Source organism: Rhamphochromis sp. 'chilingali' (genome assembly GCF_963969265.1).
Source record: "Rhamphochromis sp. 'chilingali' genome assembly, contig: SCAFFOLD_116, whole genome shotgun sequence".
NCBI lineage: Eukaryota > Metazoa > Chordata > Actinopteri > Cichliformes > Cichlidae > Rhamphochromis > Rhamphochromis sp. 'chilingali'.
In genome coordinates, this window is record NW_027667074.1 from 7,501 (window position 1) to 32,983 (window position 25,483).

Consider the following 25,483-nt stretch of genomic DNA (forward strand, 5'->3'; position numbering starts at 1 on the left):
ATGTTTGTTTGTTTGTTTGTTTGTTTGTTTGTTTGTTTGTTTGTTTTTTGTCCCACCAGGACATGCACACCTCACAAGTTCCCGGCTCTCTCGACTCGGTTGAAGACGGCTTTCTAGAAGAAGGCGAGGGCAGTGAGGCACAGTCCCCCGTCCCTCGACGCCCCTCGCGATGCCCCTCCTTCTTGGACTAACCCTCTTCAGAGGAGCCGTGAGAGCCAGGAACTTGTGAGTTTTGTATGTCCAGTCAGGCATCATTCATACCTGGTCTGTAGGAAGTTCCTGTCAGAAGGAGGTGGCACCGCGAGGGCGTCGAGGGGCGGAAGGCAGTGCCTTAGTGCCTCCCTCCTTCTGACATTGTAAAGGGACCCTAACTTTATTACTTTTTTAATAGTAGGATGTATGTATGTATGTATGTATGTTTGTTTGTTTGTTTGTTTGTTTTTTGTCCCACCAGGACATGCACACCTCACAAGTTCCCGGCTCTCTCGACTCGGTTGAAGACGGCTTTCTAGAAGAAGGCGAGGGCAGTGAGGCACAGTCCCCCGTCCCTCGACGCCCCTCGCGATGCCCCTCCTTCTTGGACTAACCCTCTTCAGAGGAGCCGTGAGAGCCAGGAACTTGTGAGTTTTGTATGTCCAGTCAGGCATCATTCATACCTGGTCTGTAGGAAGTTCCTGTCAGAAGGAGGTGGCACCGCGAGGGCGTCGAGGGGCGGAAGGCGGTGCCTTAGTGCCTCCCTCCTTCTGACATTGTAAAGGGACCCTAACTTTATTACTTTTTTAATAGTAGGATGTATGTATGTATGTTTGTTTGTTTGTTTGTTTGTTTGTTTGTTTGTTTGTTTGTTTGTTTGTTTTTTGTCCCACCAGGACATGCACACCTCACAAGTTCCCGGCTCTCTCGACTCGGTTGAAGACGGCTTTCTAGAAGAAGGCGAGGGCAGTGAGGCACAGTCCCCCGTCCCTCGACGCCCCTCGCGATGCCCCTCCTTCTTGGACTAACCCTCTTCAGAGGAGCCGTGAGAGCCAGGAACTTGTGAGTTTTGTATGTCCAGTCAGGCATCATTCATACCTGGTCTGTAGGAAGTTCCTGTCAGAAGGAGGTGGCACCGCGAGGGCGTCGAGGGGCGGAAGGCGGTGCCTTAGTGCCTCCCTCCTTCTGACATTGTAAAGGGACCCTAACTTTATTACTTTTTTAATAGTAGGATGTATGTATGTATGTATGTATGTTTGTTTGTTTGTTTGTTTGTTTTTTGTCCCACCAGGACATGCACACCTCACAAGTTCCCGGCTCTCTCGACTCGGTTGAAGACGGCTTTCTAGAAGAAGGCGAGGGCAGTGAGGCACAGTCCCCCGTCCCTCGACGCCCCTCGCGATGCCCCTCCTTCTTGGACTAACCCTCTTCAGAGGAGCCGTGAGAGCCAGGAACTTGTGAGTTTTGTATGTCCAGTCAGGCATCATTCATACCTGGTCTGTAGGAAGTTCCTGTCAGAAGGAGGTGGCACCGCGAGGGCGTCGAGGGGCGGAAGGCGGTGCCTTAGTGCCTCCCTCCTTCTGACATTGTAAAGGGACCCTAACTTTATTACTTTTTTAATAGTAGGATGTATGTATGTATGTATGTATGTTTGTTTGTTTGTTTGTTTGTTTGTTTGTTTGTTTGTTTGTTTTTTGTCCCACCAGGACATGCACACCTCACAAGTTCCCGGCTCTCTCGACTCGGTTGAAGACGGCTTTCTAGAAGAAGGCGAGGGCAGTGAGGCACAGTCCCCCGTCCCTCGACGCCCCTCGCGATGCCCCTCCTTCTTGGACTAACCCTCTTCAGAGGAGCCGTGAGAGCCAGGAACTTGTGAGTTTTGTATGTCCAGTCAGGCATCATTCATACCTGGTCTGTAGGAAGTTCCTGTCAGAAGGAGGTGGCACCGCGAGGGCGTCGAGGGGCGGAAGGCGGTGCCTTAGTGCCTCCCTCCTTCTGACATTGTAAAGGGACCCTAACTTTATTACTTTTTTAATAGTAGGATGTATGTATGTATGTATGTATGTTTGTTTGTTTGTTTGTTTGTTTGTTTGTTTGTTTGTTTGTTTGTTTTTTGTCCCACCAGGACATGCACACCTCACAAGTTCCCGGCTCTCTCGACTCGGTTGAAGACGGCTTTCTAGAAGAAGGCGAGGGCAGTGAGGCACAGTCCCCCGTCCCTCGACGCCCCTCGCGATGCCCCTCCTTCTTGGACTAACCCTCTTCAGAGGAGCCGTGAGAGCCAGGAACTTGTGAGTTTTGTATGTCCAGTCAGGCATCATTCATACCTGGTCTGTAGGAAGTTCCTGTCAGAAGGAGGTGGCACCGCGAGGGCGTCGAGGGGCGGAAGACGGTGCCTTAGTGCCTCCCTCCTTCTGACATTGTAAAGAGACCCTAACTTTATTACTTTTTTAATAGTAGGATGTATGTATGTATGTATGTTTGTTTGTTTGTTTGTTTGTTTGTTTTTTGTCCCACCAGGACATGCACACCTCACAAGTTCCCGGCTCTCTCGACTCGGTTGAAGACGGCTTTCTAGAAGAAGGCGAGGGCAGTGAGGCACAGTCCCCCGTCCCTCGACGCCCCTCGCGATGCCCCTCCTTCTTGGACTAACCCTCTTCAGAGGAGCCGTGAGAGCCAGGAACTTGTGAGTTTTGTATGTCCAGTCAGGCATCATTCATACCTGGTCTGTAGGAAGTTCCTGTCAGAAGGAGGTGGCACCGTGAGGGCGTCGAGGGGCGGAAGGCGGTGCCTTAGTGCCTCCCTCCTTCTGACATTGTAAAGGGACCCTAACTTTATTACTTTTTTAATAGTAGGATGTATGTATGTATGTATGTATGTATGTATGTATGTATGTATGTATGTTTGTTTGTTTGTTTGTTTGTTTGTTTGTTTGTTTGTTTGTTTGTTTGTTTTTTGTCCCACCAGGACATGCACACCTCACAAGTTCCCGGCTCTCTCGACTCGGTTGAAGACGGCTTTCTAGAAGAAGGCGAGGGCAGTGAGGCACAGTCCCCCGTCCCTCGACGCCCCTCGCGATGCCCCTCCTTCTTGGACTAACCCTCTTCAGAGGAGCCGTGAGAGCCAGGAACTTGTGAGTTTTGTATGTCCAGTCAGGCATCATTCATACCTGGTCTGTAGGAAGTTCCTGTCAGAAGGAGGTGGCACCGCGAGGGCGTCGAGGGGCGGAAGACGGTGCCTTAGTGCCTCCCTCCTTCTGACATTGTAAAGAGACCCTAACTTTATTACTTTTTTAATAGTAGGATGTATGTATGTATGTTTGTTTGTTTGTTTGTTTGTTTGTTTGTTTTTTGTCCCACCAGGACATGCACACCTCACAAGTTCCCGGCTCTCTCGACTCGGTTGAAGACGGCTTTCTAGAAGAAGGCGAGGGCAGTGAGGCACAGTCCCCCGTCCCTCGACGCCCCTCGCGATGCCCCTCCTTCTTGGACTAACCCTCTTCAGAGGAGCCGTGAGAGCCAGGAACTTGTGAGTTTTGTATGTCCAGTCAGGCATCATTCATACCTGGTCTGTAGGAAGTTCCTGTCAGAAGGAGGTGGCACCGCGAGGGCGTCGAGGGGCGGAAGGCGGTGCCTTAGTGCCTCCCTCCTTCTGACATTGTAAAGGGACCCTAACTTTATTACTTTTTTAATAGTAGGATGTATGTATGTATGTATGTATGTATGTATGTATGTCTGTATGTTTGTTTGTTTGTTTGTTTGTTTGTTTGTTTGTTTTTTGTCCCACCAGGACATGCACACCTCACAAGTTCCCGGCTCTCTCGACTCGGTTGAAGACGGCTTTCTAGAAGAAGGCGAGGGCAGTGAGGCACAGTCCCCCGTCCCTCGACGCCCCTCGCGATGCCCCTCCTTCTTGGACTAACCCTCTTCAGAGGAGCCGTGAGAGCCAGGAACTTGTGAGTTTTGTATGTCCAGTCAGGCATCATTCATACCTGGTCTGTAGGAAGTTCCTGTCAGAAGGAGGTGGCACCGCGAGGGCGTCGAGGGGCGGAAGGCGGTGCCTTAGTGCCTCCCTCCTTCTGACATTGTAAAGGGACCCTAACTTTATTACTTTTTTAATAGTAGGATGTATGTATGTATGTATGTATGTATGTTTGTTTGTTTGTTTGTTTGTTTGTTTGTTTGTTTGTTTGTTTGTTTTTTGTCCCACCAGGACATGCACACCTCACAAGTTCCCGGCTCTCTCGACTCGGTTGAAGACGGCTTTCTAGAAGAAGGCGAGGGCAGTGAGGCACAGTCCCCCGTCCCTCGACGCCCCTCGCGATGCCCCTCCTTCTTGGACTAACCCTCTTCAGAGGAGCCGTGAGAGCCAGGAACTTGTGAGTTTTGTATGTCCAGTCAGGCATCATTCATACCTGGTCTGTAGGAAGTTCCTGTCAGAAGGAGGTGGCACCGCGAGGGCGTCGAGGGGCGGAAGGCGGTGCCTTAGTGCCTCCCTCCTTCTGACATTGTAAAGGGACCCTAACTTTATTACTTTTTTAATAGTAGGATGTATGTATGTATGTATGTATGTTTGTTTGTTTGTTTGTTTGTTTGTTTGTTTGTTTGTTTGTTTGTTTGTTTGTTTTTTGTCCCACCAGGACATGCACACCTCACAAGTTCCCGGCTCTCTCGACTCGGTTGAAGACGGCTTTCTAGAAGAAGGCAAGGGCAGTGAGGCACAGTCCCCCGTCCCTCGACGCCCCTCGCGATGCCCCTCCTTCTTGGACTAACCCTCTTCAGAGGAGCCGTGAGAGCCAGGAACTTGTGAGTTTTGTATGTCCAGTCAGGCATCATTCATACCTGGTCTGTAGGAAGTTCCTGTCAGAAGGAGGTGGCACCGCGAGGGCGTCGAGGGGCGGAAGACGGTGCCTTAGTGCCTCCCTCCTTCTGACATTGTAAAGGGACCCTAACTTTATTACTTTTTTAATAGTAGGATGTATGTATGTATGTATGTATGTATGTATGTATGTTTGTTTGTTTGTTTGTTTGTTTGTTTGTTTTTTGTCCCACCAGGACATGCACACCTCACAAGTTCCCGGCTCTCTCGACTCGGTTGAAGACGGCTTTCTAGAAGAAGGCGAGGGCAGTGAGGCACAGTCCCCCGTCCCTCGACGCCCCTCGCGATGCCCCTCCTTCTTGGACTAACCCTCTTCAGAGGAGCCGTGAGAGCCAGGAACTTGTGAGTTTTGTATGTCCAGTCAGGCATCATTCATACCTGGTCTGTAGGAAGTTCCTGTCAGAAGGAGGTGGCACCGCGAGGGCGTCGAGGGGCGGAAGGCGGTGCCTTAGTGCCTCCCTCCTTCTGACATTGTAAAGGGACCCTAACTTTATTACTTTTTTAATAGTAGGATGTATGTATGTATGTATGTTTGTTTGTTTGTTTGTTTGTTTGTTTGTTTGTTTGTTTGTTTTTTGTCCCACCAGGACATGCACACCTCACAAGTTCCCGGCTCTCTCGACTCGGTTGAAGACGGCTTTCTAGAAGAAGGCGAGGGCAGTGAGGCACAGTCCCCCGTCCCTCGACGCCCCTCGCGATGCCCCTCCTTCTTGGACTAACCCTCTTCAGAGGAGCCGTGAGAGCCAGGAACTTGTGAGTTTTGTATGTCCAGTCAGGCATCATTCATACCTGGTCTGTAGGAAGTTCCTGTCAGAAGGAGGTGGCACCGCGAGGGCGTCGAGGGGCGGAAGGCGGTGCCTTAGTGCCTCCCTCCTTCTGACATTGTAAAGGGACCCTAACTTTATTACTTTTTTAATAGTAGGATGTATGTATGTATGTTTGTTTGTTTGTTTGTTTGTTTGTTTGTTTTTTGTCCCACCAGGACATGCACACCTCACAAGTTCCCGGCTCTCTCGACTCGGTTGAAGACGGCTTTCTAGAAGAAGGCGAGGGCAGTGAGGCACAGTCCCCCGTCCCTCGACGCCCCTCGCGATGCCCCTCCTTCTTGGACTAACCCTCTTCAGAGGAGCCGTGAGAGCCAGGAACTTGTGAGTTTTGTATGTCCAGTCAGGCATCATTCATACCTGGTCTGTAGGAAGTTCCTGTCAGAAGGAGGTGGCACCGCGAGGGCGTCGAGGGGCGGAAGGCGGTGCCTTAGTGCCTCCCTCCTTCTGACATTGTAAAGGGACCCTAACTTTATTACTTTTTTAATAGTAGGATGTATGTATGTATGTATGTATGTTTGTTTGTTTGTTTGTTTGTTTGTTTGTTTGTTTGTTTGTTTTTTGTCCCACCAGGACATGCACACCTCACAAGTTCCCGGCTCTCTCGACTCGGTTGAAGACGGCTTTCTAGAAGAAGGCGAGGGCAGTGAGGCACAGTCCCCCGTCCCTCGACGCCCCTCGCGATGCCCCTCCTTCTTGGACTAACCCTCTTCAGAGGAGCCGTGAGAGCCAGGAACTTGTGAGTTTTGTATGTCCAGTCAGGCATCATTCATACCTGGTCTGTAGGAAGTTCCTGTCAGAAGGAGGTGGCACCGCGAGGGCGTCGAGGGGCGGAAGGCAGTGCCTTAGTGCCTCCCTCCTTCTGACATTGTAAAGGGACCCTAACTTTATTACTTTTTTAATAGTAGGATGTATGTATGTATGTATGTATGTTTGTTTGTTTGTTTGTTTGTTTTTTGTCCCACCAGGACATGCACACCTCACAAGTTCCCGGCTCTCTCGACTCGGTTGAAGACGGCTTTCTAGAAGAAGGCGAGGGCAGTGAGGCACAGTCCCCCGTCCCTCGACGCCCCTCGCGATGCCCCTCCTTCTTGGACTAACCCTCTTCAGAGGAGCCGTGAGAGCCAGGAACTTGTGAGTTTTGTATGTCCAGTCAGGCATCATTCATACCTGGTCTGTAGGAAGTTCCTGTCAGAAGGAGGTGGCACCGCGAGGGCGTCGAGGGGCGGAAGGCGGTGCCTTAGTGCCTCCCTCCTTCTGACATTGTAAAGGGACCCTAACTTTATTACTTTTTTAATAGTAGGATGTATGTATGTATGTTTGTTTGTTTGTTTGTTTGTTTGTTTGTTTGTTTGTTTGTTTGTTTGTTTGTTTGTTTTTTGTCCCACCAGGACATGCACACCTCACAAGTTCCCGGCTCTCTCGACTCGGTTGAAGACGGCTTTCTAGAAGAAGGCGAGGGCAGTGAGGCACAGTCCCCCGTCCCTCGACGCCCCTCGCGATGCCCCTCCTTCTTGGACTAACCCTCTTCAGAGGAGCCGTGAGAGCCAGGAACTTGTGAGTTTTGTATGTCCAGTCAGGCATCATTCATACCTGGTCTGTAGGAAGTTCCTGTCAGAAGGAGGTGGCACCGCGAGGGCGTCGAGGGGCGGAAGGCGGTGCCTTAGTGCCTCCCTCCTTCTGACATTGTAAAGGGACCCTAACTTTATTACTTTTTTAATAGTAGGATGTATGTATGTATGTATGTATGTTTGTTTGTTTGTTTGTTTGTTTTTTGTCCCACCAGGACATGCACACCTCACAAGTTCCCGGCTCTCTCGACTCGGTTGAAGACGGCTTTCTAGAAGAAGGCGAGGGCAGTGAGGCACAGTCCCCCGTCCCTCGACGCCCCTCGCGATGCCCCTCCTTCTTGGACTAACCCTCTTCAGAGGAGCCGTGAGAGCCAGGAACTTGTGAGTTTTGTATGTCCAGTCAGGCATCATTCATACCTGGTCTGTAGGAAGTTCCTGTCAGAAGGAGGTGGCACCGCGAGGGCGTCGAGGGGCGGAAGGCGGTGCCTTAGTGCCTCCCTCCTTCTGACATTGTAAAGGGACCCTAACTTTATTACTTTTTTAATAGTAGGATGTATGTATGTATGTATGTATGTTTGTTTGTTTGTTTGTTTGTTTGTTTGTTTGTTTGTTTGTTTTTTGTCCCACCAGGACATGCACACCTCACAAGTTCCCGGCTCTCTCGACTCGGTTGAAGACGGCTTTCTAGAAGAAGGCGAGGGCAGTGAGGCACAGTCCCCCGTCCCTCGACGCCCCTCGCGATGCCCCTCCTTCTTGGACTAACCCTCTTCAGAGGAGCCGTGAGAGCCAGGAACTTGTGAGTTTTGTATGTCCAGTCAGGCATCATTCATACCTGGTCTGTAGGAAGTTCCTGTCAGAAGGAGGTGGCACCGCGAGGGCGTCGAGGGGCGGAAGGCGGTGCCTTAGTGCCTCCCTCCTTCTGACATTGTAAAGGGACCCTAACTTTATTACTTTTTTAATAGTAGGATGTATGTATGTATGTATGTATGTATGTTTGTTTGTTTGTTTGTTTGTTTGTTTGTTTGTTTGTTTGTTTTTTGTCCCACCAGGACATGCACACCTCACAAGTTCCCGGCTCTCTCGACTCGGTTGAAGACGGCTTTCTAGAAGAAGGCGAGGGCAGTGAGGCACAGTCCCCCGTCCCTCGACGCCCCTCGCGATGCCCCTCCTTCTTGGACTAACCCTCTTCAGAGGAGCCGTGAGAGCCAGGAACTTGTGAGTTTTGTATGTCCAGTCAGGCATCATTCATACCTGGTCTGTAGGAAGTTCCTGTCAGAAGGAGGTGGCACCGCGAGGGCGTCGAGGGGCGGAAGACGGTGCCTTAGTGCCTCCCTCCTTCTGACATTGTAAAGAGACCCTAACTTTATTACTTTTTTAATAGTAGGATGTATGTATGTATGTATGTTTGTTTGTTTGTTTGTTTGTTTGTTTGTTTGTTTGTTTTTTGTCCCACCAGGACATGCACACCTCACAAGTTCCCGGCTCTCTCGACTCGGTTGAAGACGGCTTTCTAGAAGAAGGCGAGGGCAGTGAGGCACAGTCCCCCGTCCCTCGACGCCCCTCGCGATGCCCCTCCTTCTTGGACTAACCCTCTTCAGAGGAGCCGTGAGAGCCAGGAACTTGTGAGTTTTGTATGTCCAGTCAGGCATCATTCATACCTGGTCTGTAGGAAGTTCCTGTCAGAAGGAGGTGGCACCGTGAGGGCGTCGAGGGGCGGAAGGCGGTGCCTTAGTGCCTCCCTCCTTCTGACATTGTAAAGGGACCCTAACTTTATTACTTTTTTAATAGTAGGATGTATGTATGTATGTATGTATGTATGTATGTATGTTTGTTTGTTTGTTTGTTTGTTTGTTTGTTTGTTTGTTTGTTTGTTTGTTTGTTTTTTGTCCCACCAGGACATGCACACCTCACAAGTTCCCGGCTCTCTCGACTCGGTTGAAGACGGCTTTCTAGAAGAAGGCGAGGGCAGTGAGGCACAGTCCCCCGTCCCTCGACGCCCCTCGCGATGCCCCTCCTTCTTGGACTAACCCTCTTCAGAGGAGCCGTGAGAGCCAGGAACTTGTGAGTTTTGTATGTCCAGTCAGGCATCATTCATACCTGGTCTGTAGGAAGTTCCTGTCAGAAGGAGGTGGCACCGCGAGGGCGTCGAGGGGCGGAAGACGGTGCCTTAGTGCCTCCCTCCTTCTGACATTGTAAAGAGACCCTAACTTTATTACTTTTTTAATAGTAGGATGTATGTATGTATGTTTGTTTGTTTGTTTGTTTGTTTGTTTGTTTTTTGTCCCACCAGGACATGCACACCTCACAAGTTCCCGGCTCTCTCGACTCGGTTGAAGACGGCTTTCTAGAAGAAGGCGAGGGCAGTGAGGCACAGTCCCCCGTCCCTCGACGCCCCTCGCGATGCCCCTCCTTCTTGGACTAACCCTCTTCAGAGGAGCCGTGAGAGCCAGGAACTTGTGAGTTTTGTATGTCCAGTCAGGCATCATTCATACCTGGTCTGTAGGAAGTTCCTGTCAGAAGGAGGTGGCACCGCGAGGGCGTCGAGGGGCGGAAGGCGGTGCCTTAGTGCCTCCCTCCTTCTGACATTGTAAAGGGACCCTAACTTTATTACTTTTTTAATAGTAGGATGTATGTATGTATGTATGTATGTATGTATGTATGTATGTATGTATGTTTGTTTGTTTGTTTGTTTGTTTGTTTGTTTGTTTTTTGTCCCACCAGGACATGCACACCTCACAAGTTCCCGGCTCTCTCGACTCGGTTGAAGACGGCTTTCTAGAAGAAGGCGAGGGCAGTGAGGCACAGTCCCCCGTCCCTCGACGCCCCTCGCGATGCCCCTCCTTCTTGGACTAACCCTCTTCAGAGGAGCCGTGAGAGCCAGGAACTTGTGAGTTTTGTATGTCCAGTCAGGCATCATTCATACCTGGTCTGTAGGAAGTTCCTGTCAGAAGGAGGTGGCACCGCGAGGGCGTCGAGGGGCGGAAGGCGGTGCCTTAGTGCCTCCCTCCTTCTGACATTGTAAAGGGACCCTAACTTTATTACTTTTTTAATAGTAGGATGTATGTATGTATGTATGTATGTATGTTTGTTTGTTTGTTTGTTTGTTTGTTTGTTTGTTTTTTGTCCCACCAGGACATGCACACCTCACAAGTTCCCGGCTCTCTCGACTCGGTTGAAGACGGCTTTCTAGAAGAAGGCGAGGGCAGTGAGGCACAGTCCCCCGTCCCTCGACGCCCCTCGCGATGCCCCTCCTTCTTGGACTAACCCTCTTCAGAGGAGCCGTGAGAGCCAGGAACTTGTGAGTTTTGTATGTCCAGTCAGGCATCATTCATACCTGGTCTGTAGGAAGTTCCTGTCAGAAGGAGGTGGCACCGCGAGGGCGTCGAGGGGCGGAAGGCGGTGCCTTAGTGCCTCCCTCCTTCTGACATTGTAAAGGGACCCTAACTTTATTACTTTTTTAATAGTAGGATGTATGTATGTATGTATGTATGTTTGTTTGTTTGTTTGTTTGTTTGTTTGTTTGTTTGTTTGTTTGTTTGTTTGTTTGTTTGTTTTTTGTCCCACCAGGACATGCACACCTCACAAGTTCCCGGCTCTCTCGACTCGGTTGAAGACGGCTTTCTAGAAGAAGGCAAGGGCAGTGAGGCACAGTCCCCCGTCCCTCGACGCCCCTCGCGATGCCCCTCCTTCTTGGACTAACCCTCTTCAGAGGAGCCGTGAGAGCCAGGAACTTGTGAGTTTTGTATGTCCAGTCAGGCATCATTCATACCTGGTCTGTAGGAAGTTCCTGTCAGAAGGAGGTGGCACCGCGAGGGCGTCGAGGGGCGGAAGACGGTGCCTTAGTGCCTCCCTCCTTCTGACATTGTAAAGAGACCCTAACTTTATTACTTTTTTAATAGTAGGATGTATGTATGTATGTATGTATGTTTGTTTGTTTGTTTGTTTGTTTGTTTGTTTTTTGTCCCACCAGGACATGCACACCTCACAAGTTCCCGGCTCTCTCGACTCGGTTGAAGACGGCTTTCTAGAAGAAGGCGAGGGCAGTGAGGCACAGTCCCCCGTCCCTCGACGCCCCTCGCGATGCCCCTCCTTCTTGGACTAACCCTCTTCAGAGGAGCCGTGAGAGCCAGGAACTTGTGAGTTTTGTATGTCCAGTCAGGCATCATTCATACCTGGTCTGTAGGAAGTTCCTGTCAGAAGGAGGTGGCACCGCGAGGGCGTCGAGGGGCGGAAGGCGGTGCCTTAGTGCCTCCCTCCTTCTGACATTGTAAAGGGACCCTAACTTTATTACTTTTTTAATAGTAGGATGTATGTATGTATGTTTGTTTGTTTGTTTGTTTGTTTGTTTGTTTTTTGTCCCACCAGGACATGCACACCTCACAAGTTCCCGGCTCTCTCGACTCGGTTGAAGACGGCTTTCTAGAAGAAGGCGAGGGCAGTGAGGCACAGTCCCCCGTCCCTCGACGCCCCTCGCGATGCCCCTCCTTCTTGGACTAACCCTCTTCAGAGGAGCCGTGAGAGCCAGGAACTTGTGAGTTTTGTATGTCCAGTCAGGCATCATTCATACCTGGTCTGTAGGAAGTTCCTGTCAGAAGGAGGTGGCACCGCGAGGGCGTCGAGGGGCGGAAGGCGGTGCCTTAGTGCCTCCCTCCTTCTGACATTGTAAAGGGACCCTAACTTTATTACTTTTTTAATAGTAGGATGTATGTATGTATGTATGTATGTATGTATGTATGTATGTATGTATGTTTGTTTGTTTGTTTGTTTGTTTGTTTGTTTGTTTTTTGTCCCACCAGGACATGCACACCTCACAAGTTCCCGGCTCTCTCGACTCGGTTGAAGACGGCTTTCTAGAAGAAGGCGAGGGCAGTGAGGCACAGTCCCCCGTCCCTCGACGCCCCTCGCGACGCCCCTCCTTCTTGGACTAACCCTCTTCAGAGGAGCCGTGAGAGCCAGGAACTTGTGAGTTTTGTATGTCCAGTCAGGCATCATTCATACCTGGTCTGTAGGAAGTTCCTGTCAGAAGGAGGTGGCACCGCGAGGGCGTCGAGGGGCGGAAGGCGGTGCCTTAGTGCCTCCCTCCTTCTGACATTGTAAAGGGACCCTAACTTTATTACTTTTTTAATAGTAGGATGTATGTATGTATGTATGTATGTATGTATGTATGTATGTTTGTTTGTTTGTTTGTTTGTTTGTTTGTTTTTTGTCCCACCAGGACATGCACACCTCACAAGTTCCCGGCTCTCTCGACTCGGTTGAAGACGGCTTTCTAGAAGAAGGCGAGGGCAGTGAGGCACAGTCCCCCGTCCCTCGACGCCCCTCGCGATGCCCCTCCTTCTTGGACTAACCCTCTTCAGAGGAGCCGTGAGAGCCAGGAACTTGTGAGTTTTGTATGTCCAGTCAGGCATCATTCATACCTGGTCTGTAGGAAGTTCCTGTCAGAAGGAGGTGGCACCGCGAGGGCGTCGAGGGGCGGAAGACGGTGCCTTAGTGCCTCCCTCCTTCTGACATTGTAAAGAGACCCTAACTTTATTACTTTTTTAATAGTAGGATGTATGTATGTATGTATGTATGTTTGTTTGTTTGTTTGTTTGTTTGTTTGTTTTTTGTCCCACCAGGACATGCACACCTCACAAGTTCCCGGCTCTCTCGACTCGGTTGAAGACGGCTTTCTAGAAGAAGGCGAGGGCAGTGAGGCACAGTCCCCCGTCCCTCGACGCCCCTCGCGATGCCCCTCCTTCTTGGACTAACCCTCTTCAGAGGAGCCGTGAGAGCCAGGAACTTGTGAGTTTTGTATGTCCAGTCAGGCATCATTCATACCTGGTCTGTAGAAAGTTCCTGTCAGAAGGAGGTGGCACCGCGAGGGCGTCGAGGGGCGGAAGGCGGTGCCTTAGTGCCTCCCTCCTTCTGACATTGTAAAGGGACCCTAACTTTATTACTTTTTTAATAGTAGGATGTATGTATGTATGTATGTATGTATGTTTGTTTGTTTGTTTGTTTGTTTGTTTGTTTGTTTTTTGTCCCACCAGGACATGGGTTAGGGGTTAGGGGAAAACAAATTTGGGAGTCCGGTCCCCGAAGGGGGCCGGGCTCCAATGCACAGACCACACCTGTTCTCCTCTCAGACGTTCAGGAGCCCCCAAAGTACACTTCAAATGGAGTTTAAGGTGAGTTTGTGTGAAAAAGGTTTAAGGTGGTATGGACCCCACTGAGGTTAAGTTAAGGGCCGAAATTGTCCCTTATGTTGGGCCCACTGAGGTTAGGATTAGGGCCTGTTTTAGGGGTAAGGGGAATAGCCAATAAGCTAATTGGATGGTTAGGTTTAGGTCTGGGGTTGACTTTTGCATAGGGGTAAATACGGTTAGGTTTAGGGCCAAATTTACCTCCTGCATGGGGTCCACTGAGGTTAGGTTAAGGGCCGGTTTCAGGGGTGGGGTTCTCCTCCACTGTCCTACACAGAAAACTGAAACATATCTCCTCAAGCACAAGAATGTAAACATGAGAGCAACAATAACAACTATACACAATGTCTTGGGTTTGGTTCACCTAAATCCCTTTTCATTGAGGCCTCTTGGGTGAACCGTGTCTAATTTGGCTATCCAGGTCTTTTCAGCTCTCCTCCTCAGCTGTGGTGTCCACCTCGGATTGAGCTGGATTACAGTTGCTGTAACAGAGTCCCAGCCGTGTGACAAAAAGTGTTTTACCAGGTATGTGTGAGTGTTCTTTTTATGTAGAATGTTATACCTGTGCTGAGTGAATCTAGTTAAGAGTGTGTTTCCCGTTTCACCCACATATTGGATTCCACACTTCTTACAGCTGATCAAGTACACACAATTTTTGGACCTTGGGGTACCTTTGCACAAAGACAAAAAAACATTGCCATTAAAACGACTGCGCAACCATTTACGGTGCTGGAAAAATTGCCCCTGGTCTCTGCGTCTAGGCTCAGAGAGAGGCGGAACCTTTGCTTTAATCAGGAGATCATGTAAGTTTTTATTTCTCCTGAAGGCTGCAATTACCTTATGATCTTGTAGCAATTGTGTATCCTGAGCAAATTTCTGGAAATTGTTCTTGATGACTCTGACCATTTTGCAGGTGGAGGGGGCATATGTGACAATCAGTGGGAGGAGAGGAGAGACATCAATGGGTTTAATTTGCAGGTAAGAGTTGAAGCACTGTCTTAAGAAGGAGCGAGAATACCCCCTAGTGGAGAGTGCTGAGAATAGGATTTTGACTGCTTTATCAAAATCAGTCCGCTGCGTGCAGATTCGGTGGAATCTGAGCAATTGGGACTTGATTATGCCAGCAAATGTGTGTTTAGGATGCAGGCTCGTTTTGAACAGAAGGGCATGTGTGTCTGTGGGTTTGAAAAAAACTTTTATATCCAATTTCTGGTCATTAAGGAAATTGGGGCCCTTGAATGTGGTTGTATCTAAAAAGTCAATTGAGGTTTTGTTGATGGTTGATTTTAGTTTAATGGAAGCATTGTGGTCATTAAGAGTCCTCAAAAACACTTCAAAATCCTGCTCTGAATGTTGCCAAATACCCCAGATGTCATCTAAGAATCGGTAATAGTGCAGTGGTTTTTTCACACACTTATTAAGGGCCAAGGTTTCCCACTCTGCCATAAAAATGTTGGCATACGCCGGTGCAAACTTTTTCCCCATGGCAGTCCCCTTTATCTGCAAATAGAAGTCTCCGTTAAACTCAAAATCATTCCTCATCAGATTGATTTCCAATAGCTGTAACAGTTCTTTATCTGGTCTCTTCTTATTTGGATATTTTTGGAAAATTCTCCTAATGGAGTTGATTCCCTCCCCGATGTCTATGTTTGTATAAAGACTATCAATATCCATGGAGAACAGAAAAGAGTCAACGGGCACCTCTATTTGTTTGACTTTCTCAACAAAGTCATACGTGTCCTTTATATAGCTTGCGTGTCTTATGGACAAGGGATTCAGAAAATGGTCCAAGTATTCGGCTGTGTAATATGTCTCACTGTCACAGTCCGAGACAATAGGTCTACCTGGAGGGACCTGGAAAGGAATACTCCACTTAGTGGGCTCCTTATGGATTTTTGGAAGCATATAAAAGAGTCTTCCCCGTGGTTCAGAGGACCCGAGTAAATAGTTCCTTTGCTTAATGTTGATGAATTTCTTTTGATGTAGATTATTAATAATTTTCTCCACTATTGGCATTGTTTCTAAATAGATGGGTTTTTTTAATTTTTTATAATATGTTTTATCATTAAGTTGCCTGTAGCCCTCCTCCAGATATTGTTCTCTGTCGAGAATAACCACAGCACTACCTTTGTCTGCCGGTTTTATGATGATTTGTTTGTTCGTTTTCAATTCCGTTAGCGCTTTTGTTTCCTCTGATGTTAAATTGGGTTTAATGTGGTCTATACGGAATTGGTTCTGGAAGTATTCGTGGTCCGCTTTCACCAAGGTCAGTACCTGTGGTGGAAGCTGACCAATGGGCGGAGACCAGTCCGATTTTGGAGTGAAAGGCCGTGGTTCCGAATTGGTCTTATCTCTATAAAATATGGCCAATTTAACCCGTCTGTGATACTGTTGGATGTCATATTTACACTGTAGTCGTAAATTTCTATTGTAGCCTTTCGTCGGTATAAAGGTAAGGCCTCTATTTAACAGGGTCCTCTGAGCAGTGGTAGGTTGAAATGTTTTAGACAAGTTCATCACACCATCAATTACATTCTTTTCATTATCACTCACCCCCCCCCAATGTACAGGGCTTATGGGGATTGTCCGTTTAGGTACATCTCCCAGTGTTGTAGCATGGCTTCAGATGTACCACGTGACCAATGAATGTCGTCACCTTCTGTGGTGAAAATGTCTGGAGTGAGAGCTGGGATGTGGTTCTTTAAGCCTGAAATGAAAGCATTCAGGTGCAGTAATGTGTCTTGTTCTACCTGAGGAAGGGCAGAAGAAAAGTTAATTTCAGGCACAAAAATGTCAGCTTCAGGGAACTTTTCTCGAGCTGCTCTCAGTGCCCTTTTCAGCTCCAGTATTGGCACATTTTTGTCTCTTTGTGATCTATTGTTAATTCCAAAGGACAGAACCAGTGTTGTCACTGATGTGTCAGTGGTGGCTCTCTCCAGCAGGTTCTCAGCATGCCACCATTTGGCTCCCGGGAAGCTGTCGATCTGCAGGCTGTCATCTGCAAAGGGAGGAAGTCTGCTGACGTTGGAATCGCCGACGATGATCCAAGGCTCCTTGATGTGTAGATGCCAGTCTTTCAGTTTCTTGCGGGTGTTGGGATGTCTTGTTGGGGTCCGCACCTGCTGTTCTGATGAGGCTGGTGAAGGAGGAGAAGACGATGGAGACGGTTCCTCTGTTATTCTCATTTGGAGTTGAGTCTGTACGCAGGAGTTTAGCCTGTCTACGTCGCTGCGACGTGGGCCCGGGTGAGTCACTCGTTGTGGTTCAGTCACTGTAGCTGTGTTATTTTGCTTTGTCTTTTGGGGGGTGGATTCCCCCTGTGTGAGGTCAAGCACCTCAGTGTTCATCTCCTCCACAGGTTGTGGTGGTTGGATGGGGGGAGAGAGAGGAGAAGGTGAAAACTCCTGGATTGGAGTCTCTTGGGATGTGACGACGGTCCCTTTCACTCTCTGGTCCCTCGGCGCCGCCGGAGCGGGTTCTGACATTTGTGGAGTCTCTGGAGGAGCGGTGAGTGTCGGTTCGCTCTCCTTTTCCTGCTCCCTCTCAGAAAAGGGTGACCAATCTCCAGTGACGTGGTCTGTCATTGTTGCAGATGTCGTCTTGGATGTGGTGATTGTGGCCGGTGGCTCATGGACCTGTGCAGAAATGGTTATACTGCGGCCGGCCCCGGTCTGAGGTTTGGTGCGTTGTGTGTGCGAAACAGTTTGTTCTGTTACCTCAGTAAGGGGTCCAATGATGTCCAGCTGGCCCATTCTCTCATTCCCCTGTGGCTGTCTCACGGGTTCGCTGGCAGTAGTCATCTCCACCGTTTCAGTGGCTGCTCTGAGCTCAGCCATCTTCACCATGATCTCTGCTCGGGCCTGCTCCAGGGATTCTGGTTGCAGGCGACGGCCCAGGTTCCTCTTGGCCCAGGACGTTGCTATCTCGAATGGGCCCCCCCAATCCTGTATAGGGAACTCAGAGAGTGTCTTAATTTCCTTCTCTATGCTCTGAGTGTAGTGCTCACGAAGGATTAAAATGGCTGTATGTGCCCAGTTTTTCGCATTTGCCTCAATCTTGTTTTGTGTCATTTTGTTTGGGATGGCTGGTTTAATCACAGTCATTAGATTTTGGGTTATTTTGTTCAGAGAGGGAGGACCATTATCACCTGCCACATATTTCAGATGGTGTACCGCTTTAATTAGTCTGTGCATAATGCGAACCTTCATAGAAAAGTCAGGGTCATCTGATAATATTTTGTTAGCAGGGGGTCCAGCTCGTTCAGTTCGGGTGGGTTTTACGTACCGATTGTTCTGAGTTGTTCTCTGTTCAAATCGGCGGTCCCGTCCGGCCCGATTATTCTGCCGGGCTGCGTGGCGGTCTGTTGCCGGTTGCTCTCTTCTCCGGTTCCGCTGTGGTGCGTAAAAGGGATCTGGTTCATCGTAGCGGTGCTCACCTCTCCCGACCGATGCATACATCCTCCGGTTATCCCGAGATGGAAAGCTGTTACGCCGGGGTGATCTGCGTCTGTTCGCCCCAGTCGTCCAGCCGTCATTTCCTCTCTGATCCCAATTGTCCTGAGCTGTCATCTGTTGAAATCGCCGGTCCCGTCCGGTCCAACTTGCCTGTCGGGCTGTGTAGTGGTCTGTCGCTGGTCGTTCTCTCATTCGGCTCCGCTGAGGTGCGTGAAGGAGATCTGGTTCGTCGTAGCGGCGTTCACCTCTCACCACCGATGCATAAGTTCTCCGGTTGTCTCGAGGCGGAGAAATGTTCCGTCGTGGCGATCTGTCTCTGCCTGCCCCAGACGCCCAGCCGCGATCTCCTCTCCGGTCCCAATTGTCCTGGGTTGTTCTCTGTTCAAGTCGTCGGTCCCGTCCGGTCCCGTTTTCTTGTCGGGCTGCGTAGCGGTCTATCGTCGGTTGTTCTCTCATTCGGCCTCGGTGTGATGCGTGAAAGAGATCGGATTCACCGTAGCGGTGCTCACCTCTCACAGCCGATGCATAAGTCCTCCGGCTGGCCCGAGAGGGAGAAATGTTCCGTCGGGGCGATCTGCGTCTGCCCGTCCAGCCGCGGTCTCCTCTCCGGTCCCCGCGCCGCCGAACCACGGTCCACTGTTCATCCGTAGCAAATGTGGGCATGGTTGTGTCCACTGATGTCCTTAGCAGTGTCGTGTGGTCACTTTTGACCGTGCTGCTAATGCTATTTGGTTCTGTGCTAACGGATCACTCGTACTGCTGACTTATGGTTACTGAGCGTTTTATTATTGCTCAAACTCAAAAAATCAGAAAATACATACATACAGATCAAGCCAATGTCGCGACGTTTCGGTTTGTGATAAACCTTCTTCAGGCTGGCTTGTAAAAGAAGCAAAAAAGTCCATATAATAGCGTCCGGTGCAGATTGTGTGTCGTACCAGAAACGTTCATACAGGTTGTGTGTGGATCGGACAACACTTCCCAGAATGACTAGGGTACCCGGGCATTTTTTGAAACAGTCAGCAGTCCACCCATTGGTGTGGCCCGCAGTGTCAGTCCGATCGGGGCTCTGATTGGTCACGCCCATGAATGCTGCTTTCACGGACCTCTGGAAAACTGACATGTCAGTGAACATGCTGCTTTCGTGGACCTCTGGAAAGCCGACATGTCCGTGAACATGTTGCAGATTCCCATCCCGGAACATGGGTGTGGAAAATGGCCGGACTCAGTCTTTTTAACATGTACAGTTGTTCAATATACATTCAATATACAATATACTATAATATAATGCAGTTCAATGTCCTGTCATGTCTCTCATTCAAGGAAAAGCAGTTTCAGATTGGTAATGAACCTTATGTACATAAAATGAATTCAAACAGTCAGTGAAAAGTCCCAGTGAGTGTACATAGTATTGATATGGCACACTGCCTGTTAATAATCCACAACAATAGATCTGTGAGGGTCCAATGCCCTCCACAAAGGGATTAAGAAGGCAGTAGTGGTTTCAATTACAAAACATGAGTATGCGGTATCCCTCAGTATATATTTGTTGTTCTGACCTTATGACCTCTGACATTCACACAGTTTTTTTATATAAAATATAGAGAAATATATACACAATGCACAAGTGAGTGTTTCTCTCTCTTCCCATTAGGGCATAGCCACGGGGGGCCCCGGAGACACCCAAGTGAGCGTACAGGCGGCACGGGCCGGTTAGGGGAAAACAAATTTGGGAGTCCGGTCCCCGAAGGGGGCCGGGCTCCAATGCACAGACCACACCTGTTCTCCTCTCAGACGTTCAGGAGCCCCCAAAGTACACTTCAAATGGAGTTTAAGGTGAGTTTGTGTGAAAAAGGTTTAAGGTGGTATGGACCCCACTGAGGTTAAGTTAAGGGCCGAAATTGTCCCTTATGTTGGGCCCACTGAGGTTAGGATTAGGGCCTGTTTTAGGGGTAAGGGGAATAGCCAATAAGCTAATTGGATGGTTAGGTTTAGGTCTGGGGTTGACTTTTGCATAGGGGTAAATACGGTTAGGTTTAGGGCCAAATTTACCTCCTGCATGGGGTCCACTGAGGTTAGGTTAAGGGCCGGTTTCAGGGGTGGGGTTCTCCTCCACTGTCCTACACAGAAAACTGAAACATATCTCCTCAAGCACAAGAATGTAAACATGAGAGCAACAATAACAACTATACACAATGTCTTGGGTTTGGTTCACCTAAATCCCTTTTCATTGAGGCCTCTTGGGTGAACCGTGTCTAATTTGGCTATCCAGGTCTTTTCAGCTCTCCTCCTCAGCTGTGGTGTCCACCTCGGATTGAGCTGGATTACAGTTGCTGTAACAGAGTCCCAGCCGTGTGACAAAAAGTGTTTTACCAGGTATGTGTGAGTGTTCTTTTTATGTAGAATGTTATACCTGTGCTGAGTGAATCTAGTTAAGAGTGTGTTTCCCGTTTCACCCACATATTGGATTCCACACTTCTTACAGCTGATCAAGTACACACAATTTTTGGACCTTGGGGTACCTTTGCACAAAGACAAAAAAACATTGCCATTAAAACGACTGCGCAACCATTTACGGTGCTGGAAAAATTGCCCCTGGTCTCTGCGTCTAGGCTCAGAGAGAGGCGGAACCTTTGCTTTAATCAGGAGATCATGTAAGTTTTTATTTCTCCTGAAGGCTGCAATTACCTTATGATCTTGTAGCAATTGTGTATCCTGAGCAAATTTCTGGAAATTGTTCTTGATGACTCTGACCATTTTGCAGGTGGAGGGGGCATATGTGACAATCAGTGGGAGGAGAGGAGAGACATCAATGGGTTTAATTTGCAGGTAAGAGTTGAAGCACTGTCTTAAGAAGGAGCGAGAATACCCCCTAGTGGAGAGTGCTGAGAATAGGATTTTGACTGCTTTATCAAAATCAGTCCGCTGCGTGCAGATTCGGTGGAATCTGAGCAATTGGGACTTGATTATGCCAGCAAATGTGTGTTTAGGATGCAGGCTCGTTTTGAACAGAAGGGCATGTGTGTCTGTGGGTTTGAAAAAAACTTTTATATCCAATTTCTGGTCATTAAGGAAATTGGGGCCCTTGAATGTGGTTGTATCTAAAAAGTCAATTGAGGTTTTGTTGATGGTTGATTTTAGTTTAATGGAAGCATTGTGGTCATTAAGAGTCCTCAAAAACACTTCAAAATCCTGCTCTGAATGTTGCCAAATACCCCAGATGTCATCTAAGAATCGGTAATAGTGCAGTGGTTTTTTCACACACTTATTAAGGGCCAAGGTTTCCCACTCTGCCATAAAAATGTTGGCATACGCCGGTGCAAACTTTTTCCCCATGGCAGTCCCCTTTATCTGCAAATAGAAGTCTCCGTTAAACTCAAAATCATTCCTCATCAGATTGATTTCCAATAGCTGTAACAGTTCTTTATCTGGTCTCTTCTTATTTGGATATTTTTGGAAAATTCTCCTAATGGAGTTGATTCCCTCCCCGATGTCTATGTTTGTATAAAGACTATCAATATCCATGGAGAACAGAAAAGAGTCAACGGGCACCTCTATTTGTTTGACTTTCTCAACAAAGTCATACGTGTCCTTTATATAGCTTGCGTGTCTTATGGACAAGGGATTCAGAAAATGGTCCAAGTATTCGGCTGTGTAATATGTCTCACTGTCACAGTCCGAGACAATAGGTCTACCTGGAGGGACCTGGAAAGGAATACTCCACTTAGTGGGCTCCTTATGGATTTTTGGAAGCATATAAAAGAGTCTTCCCCGTGGTTCAGAGGACCCGAGTAAATAGTTCCTTTGCTTAATGTTGATGAATTTCTTTTGATGTAGATTATTAATAATTTTCTCCACTATTGGCATTGTTTCTAAATAGATGGGTTTTTTTAATTTTTTATAATATGTTTTATCATTAAGTTGCCTGTAGCCCTCCTCCAGATATTGTTCTCTGTCGAGAATAACCACAGCACTACCTTTGTCTGCCGGTTTTATGATGATTTGTTTGTTCGTTTTCAATTCCGTTAGCGCTTTTGTTTCCTCTGATGTTAAATTGGGTTTAATGTGGTCTATACGGAATTGGTTCTGGAAGTATTCGTGGTCCGCTTTCACCAAGGTCAGTACCTGTGGTGGAAGCTGACCAATGGGCGGAGACCAGTCCGATTTTGGAGTGAAAGGCCGTGGTTCCGAATTGGTCTTATCTCTATAAAATATGGCCAATTTAACCCGTCTGTGATACTGTTGGATGTCATATTTACACTGTAGTCGTAAATTTCTATTGTAGCCTTTCGTCGGTATAAAGGTAAGGCCTCTATTTAACAGGGTCCTCTGAGCAGTGGTAGGTTGAAATGTTTTAGACAAGTTCATCACACCATCAATTACATTCTTTTCATTATCACTCACCCCCCCCCAATGTACAGGGCTTATGGGGATTGTCCGTTTAGGTACATCTCCCAGTGTTGTAGCATGGCTTCAGATGTACCACGTGACCAATGAATGTCGTCACCTTCTGTGGTGAAAATGTCTGGAGTGAGAGCTGGGATGTGGTTCTTTAAGCCTGAAATGAAAGCATTCAGGTGCAGTAATGTGTCTTGTTCTACCTGAGGAAGGGCAGAAGAAAAGTTAATTTCAGGCACAAAAATGTCAGCTTCAGGGAACTTTTCTCGAGCTGCTCTCAGTGCCCTTTTCAGCTCCAGTATTGGCACATTTTTGTCTCTTTGTGATCTATTGTTAATTCCAAAGGACAGAACCAGTGTTGTCACTGATGTGTCAGTGGTGGCTCTCTCCAGCAGGTTCTCAGCATGCCACCATTTGGCTCCCGGGAAGCTGTCGATCTGCAGGCTGTCATCTGCAAAGGGAGGAAGTCTGCTGACGTTGGAATCGCCGACGATGATCCAAGGCTCCTTGATGTGTAGATGCCAGTCTTTCAGTTTCTTGCGGGTGTTGGGATGTCTTGTTGGGGTCCGCACCTGCTGTTCTGATGAGGCTGGTGAAGGAGGAGAAGACGATGGAGACGGTTCCTCTGTTATTCTCATTTGGAGTTGAGTCTGTACGCAGGAGTTTAGCCTGTCTACGTCGCTGCGACGTGGGCCCGGGTGAGTCACTCGTTGTGGTTCAGTCAGGGTTAGGGGTTAGGGTTAGGGGTTAGGGTTAGGGGGTTAGGGTTAGGGGGAGGAAAAGTGTTCCGGCCCCTGAAGGGACGCGGAGGTGCACGGTCCTTCCCTTGGGCCCTCCCGCTACTCCACTGCCTGTTACGGCCACCAGGCACAAGACGCCGTCCCCGGTACCGTACAGGGATCCAATCCTGGTCCTCATCCAGGTAGACCATTATTGTCTTGTCTGTGATGAAGCCTTTGTTATCTAATAATAAAGTTTTGTGTGGATGATGCAGCCTTTGGTATTATAATTTAATAAATTTTGTTTGTTTGCTATTTATGAATGTAGGTATGAATGATAATGTATCTAATTTATAGTGCAAAAAAAATAATGAGAAAAAAAGAAAGCGTTTGTTTTTTATAAAAAAAATAAAGAAAAACTGATCAATTTTTAATAAATTCAAAATAGGCCAAATGGTAGTGTGCCCGGGGCAACGTTTCGACCCCACCGGGTCTTCTTCAGGCCAGGGCACACGCGGTACAAAACGAAAAAGTGGCTGCTGTGAATAATCTGGAGATGTTGCTCCTTTGGCTGTCAGGGCTAGAATGAGGGTGTTCAGCACTCCTCTCCTTATATAGCCTCTGACGAACTAAACTAAAAATGCAGTTTTCAATGAACTGATGTTTTAAAGTTATGCAGCCTTGCCTATAATAATGAAAAAACACAGAAAATGGAAAATATGTACATAGTCAAATAATACAAAATTGTTTTTAACGTATTTTTTAAAATTGTTTTTAGTATTTTATGAAATGATTTTAAATGTTTTTTTTGTTGTTTTTTAATGGTTTTTTAATTTTTTTGTTGCTTATTCATTTTTGGTGCTTTTATTTACATTTGTAAACATGACAAAATTGTTTTTAACGTATTTTTTAATCCTTCTTAACCACACTAAATAGTGTAGATAAAACTGTGTTTTAAATTGTTTTTAGTATTTTATGAAATGATTTTAAATGTTTTTTTTGTTGTTTTTTTTAATGGTTTTTTTAATTTTTTTGTTGCTTATTCATTTTTGGTGCTTTTATTGACATTTGTAGACATGAAGTTTGCATGTTTTGAAGATAAACAATGCTTCAAACAGGAAAAATTATTTTTAACTATTTACAACCGTATGAAACATTGAAAAGAAATTTTAACTAATGTGAAAAAATTGAAATCAAGATTTTTAATGTTTTTAAAGATATGTGATGCGTGTTTGTGTATTCCTTTGTGTTTTTAAATAGTTTTGCGTGTGGTCTTAATAATGTTAGTAACACAACAAACATGAGGGTTCCCCATGTGAGTGGGGGTTGGGAAATAAAAAGTAAAGACCCCCATGGTTAGGGTTAGGGCTTGTGAATCGGGTTGGGGTTAGAGACAAAAGATCAAAATGGTTAGGGTTAGGGCTTATGACTGGGTCGGGGTTAGAAATAAAGGATCCAAATGGTTAGGTTCAGGGCTTGGGGTCGGGTTGGGGTCCCCATCCAATGAGGGTTAGGGTTAGGAATGAAAACGGGGTTGGGGATCGAACGTCGAGCAACCCGAATAGTTGCTGTCAGTTGTTCTTCATGTTCAATCCCCAAGGTTCCTTTGTGTTCAACCGATGGATCCATTCTCTCTCCCGTTTCTTCCTTTGTCCATCTGTCCAACCTGAATTGTTCTGGATTCCAGCAACCCTCAGACTCTGCCAACCATGAGAAATAAAGTGTTTAACCAAGAGTGTGTGGGTTTCTTTCTTGTGTCTGATGTTGTATCTGTGTTGTGTCATCCTGGTGGAGATCGAGTTCTTTGTTTCGCCAATGTATTGTGTCCCACATTGTGAGCAAAAGATAATATATACACAATTGCAGGTCTGAGGTGTGAAAATTTGTGCAACTTTGTAAATAGTTTTGTTGATCCTGTTCTGTACATACTCCAGTTTTACTAATGTATCCGATAGAATGTTGGTGCTCCGCTTTGGCTGAATAGGTGGCAGTCTTGCCCTGACTAAATAATCCTTCAGGTTCTTGTTCCTGCGGTATGCTGAGATAACTTGGTGGTTATCCAAAAGTCCCGAACTCGCAATGATTTCTCGAAAATTCTTTTTGAATTTGTTGTTGAGCAATCTACTAGCTGAAGAAAAGGTCGTGATGAGTGGGATAAAGTCCTTGTCTGATGCGGGTTTCCGGTTCCGAAAGGTTCTGAGGCAACGTCTCAGAAATGATCGGCAGTAGCCTCTGTTCTTTAATGCGGCGAATAGTGTATTGACTGCTCCCATGAAATCAGAGTCCTGTGTGCAGATTCGTTGAAATCTAATCAATTGTGACTTAATTAGTCCCTTATAAGTGTGAGTGGGGTGGAAGCTGGTCTTGAACAGCAGTGAATGTGTGTCCGTTTCTTTGAAAAAGACCTTGATGTCTAAACTTTGATCTGTTTGAAACAATTCCCCTTTGTAGACAGTGGTGTCTAAGAAGTCAATAGAATGATGG

The 25,483-nt window shown here is 47.5% G+C and overlaps 1 protein-coding gene across 7 annotated transcripts; it reads left to right on the forward strand.

Annotated features, from left to right (window-relative positions):
- The first annotated feature begins 13,302 nt into the window (after positions 1-13,302).
- LOC308391472 (uncharacterized protein) lies at positions 13,303-22,974 on the forward strand. Of its 7 annotated transcripts, none has more exons than XM_080908041.1 (12): positions 13,303-13,413; positions 13,850-13,953; positions 14,063-14,231; positions 14,342-14,406; positions 16,352-16,673; positions 16,787-16,935; positions 17,021-17,109; positions 19,537-19,718; positions 20,155-20,258; positions 20,368-20,536; positions 20,647-20,711; positions 22,673-22,974. In XM_080908041.1, exons 7-10 carry the CDS (start codon positions 17,058-17,060, stop codon positions 20,369-20,371), a joined length of 342 nt encoding a protein of 113 aa, XP_080764167.1. In that variant the 5' UTR covers positions 13,303-13,413; positions 13,850-13,953; positions 14,063-14,231; positions 14,342-14,406; positions 16,352-16,673; positions 16,787-16,935; positions 17,021-17,057; the 3' UTR covers positions 20,372-20,536; positions 20,647-20,711; positions 22,673-22,974. The 7 variants fall into 7 exon arrangements, 6 of the variants coding, with proteins under 6 accessions (XP_080764167.1, XP_080764166.1, XP_080764164.1 ...); XM_080908040.1 differs by having other exon boundaries at positions 16,368-16,673; positions 22,657-22,974; XM_080908038.1 differs by having other exon boundaries at positions 16,368-16,673.
- Positions 22,975-25,483: the final 2,509 nt, after the last annotated feature.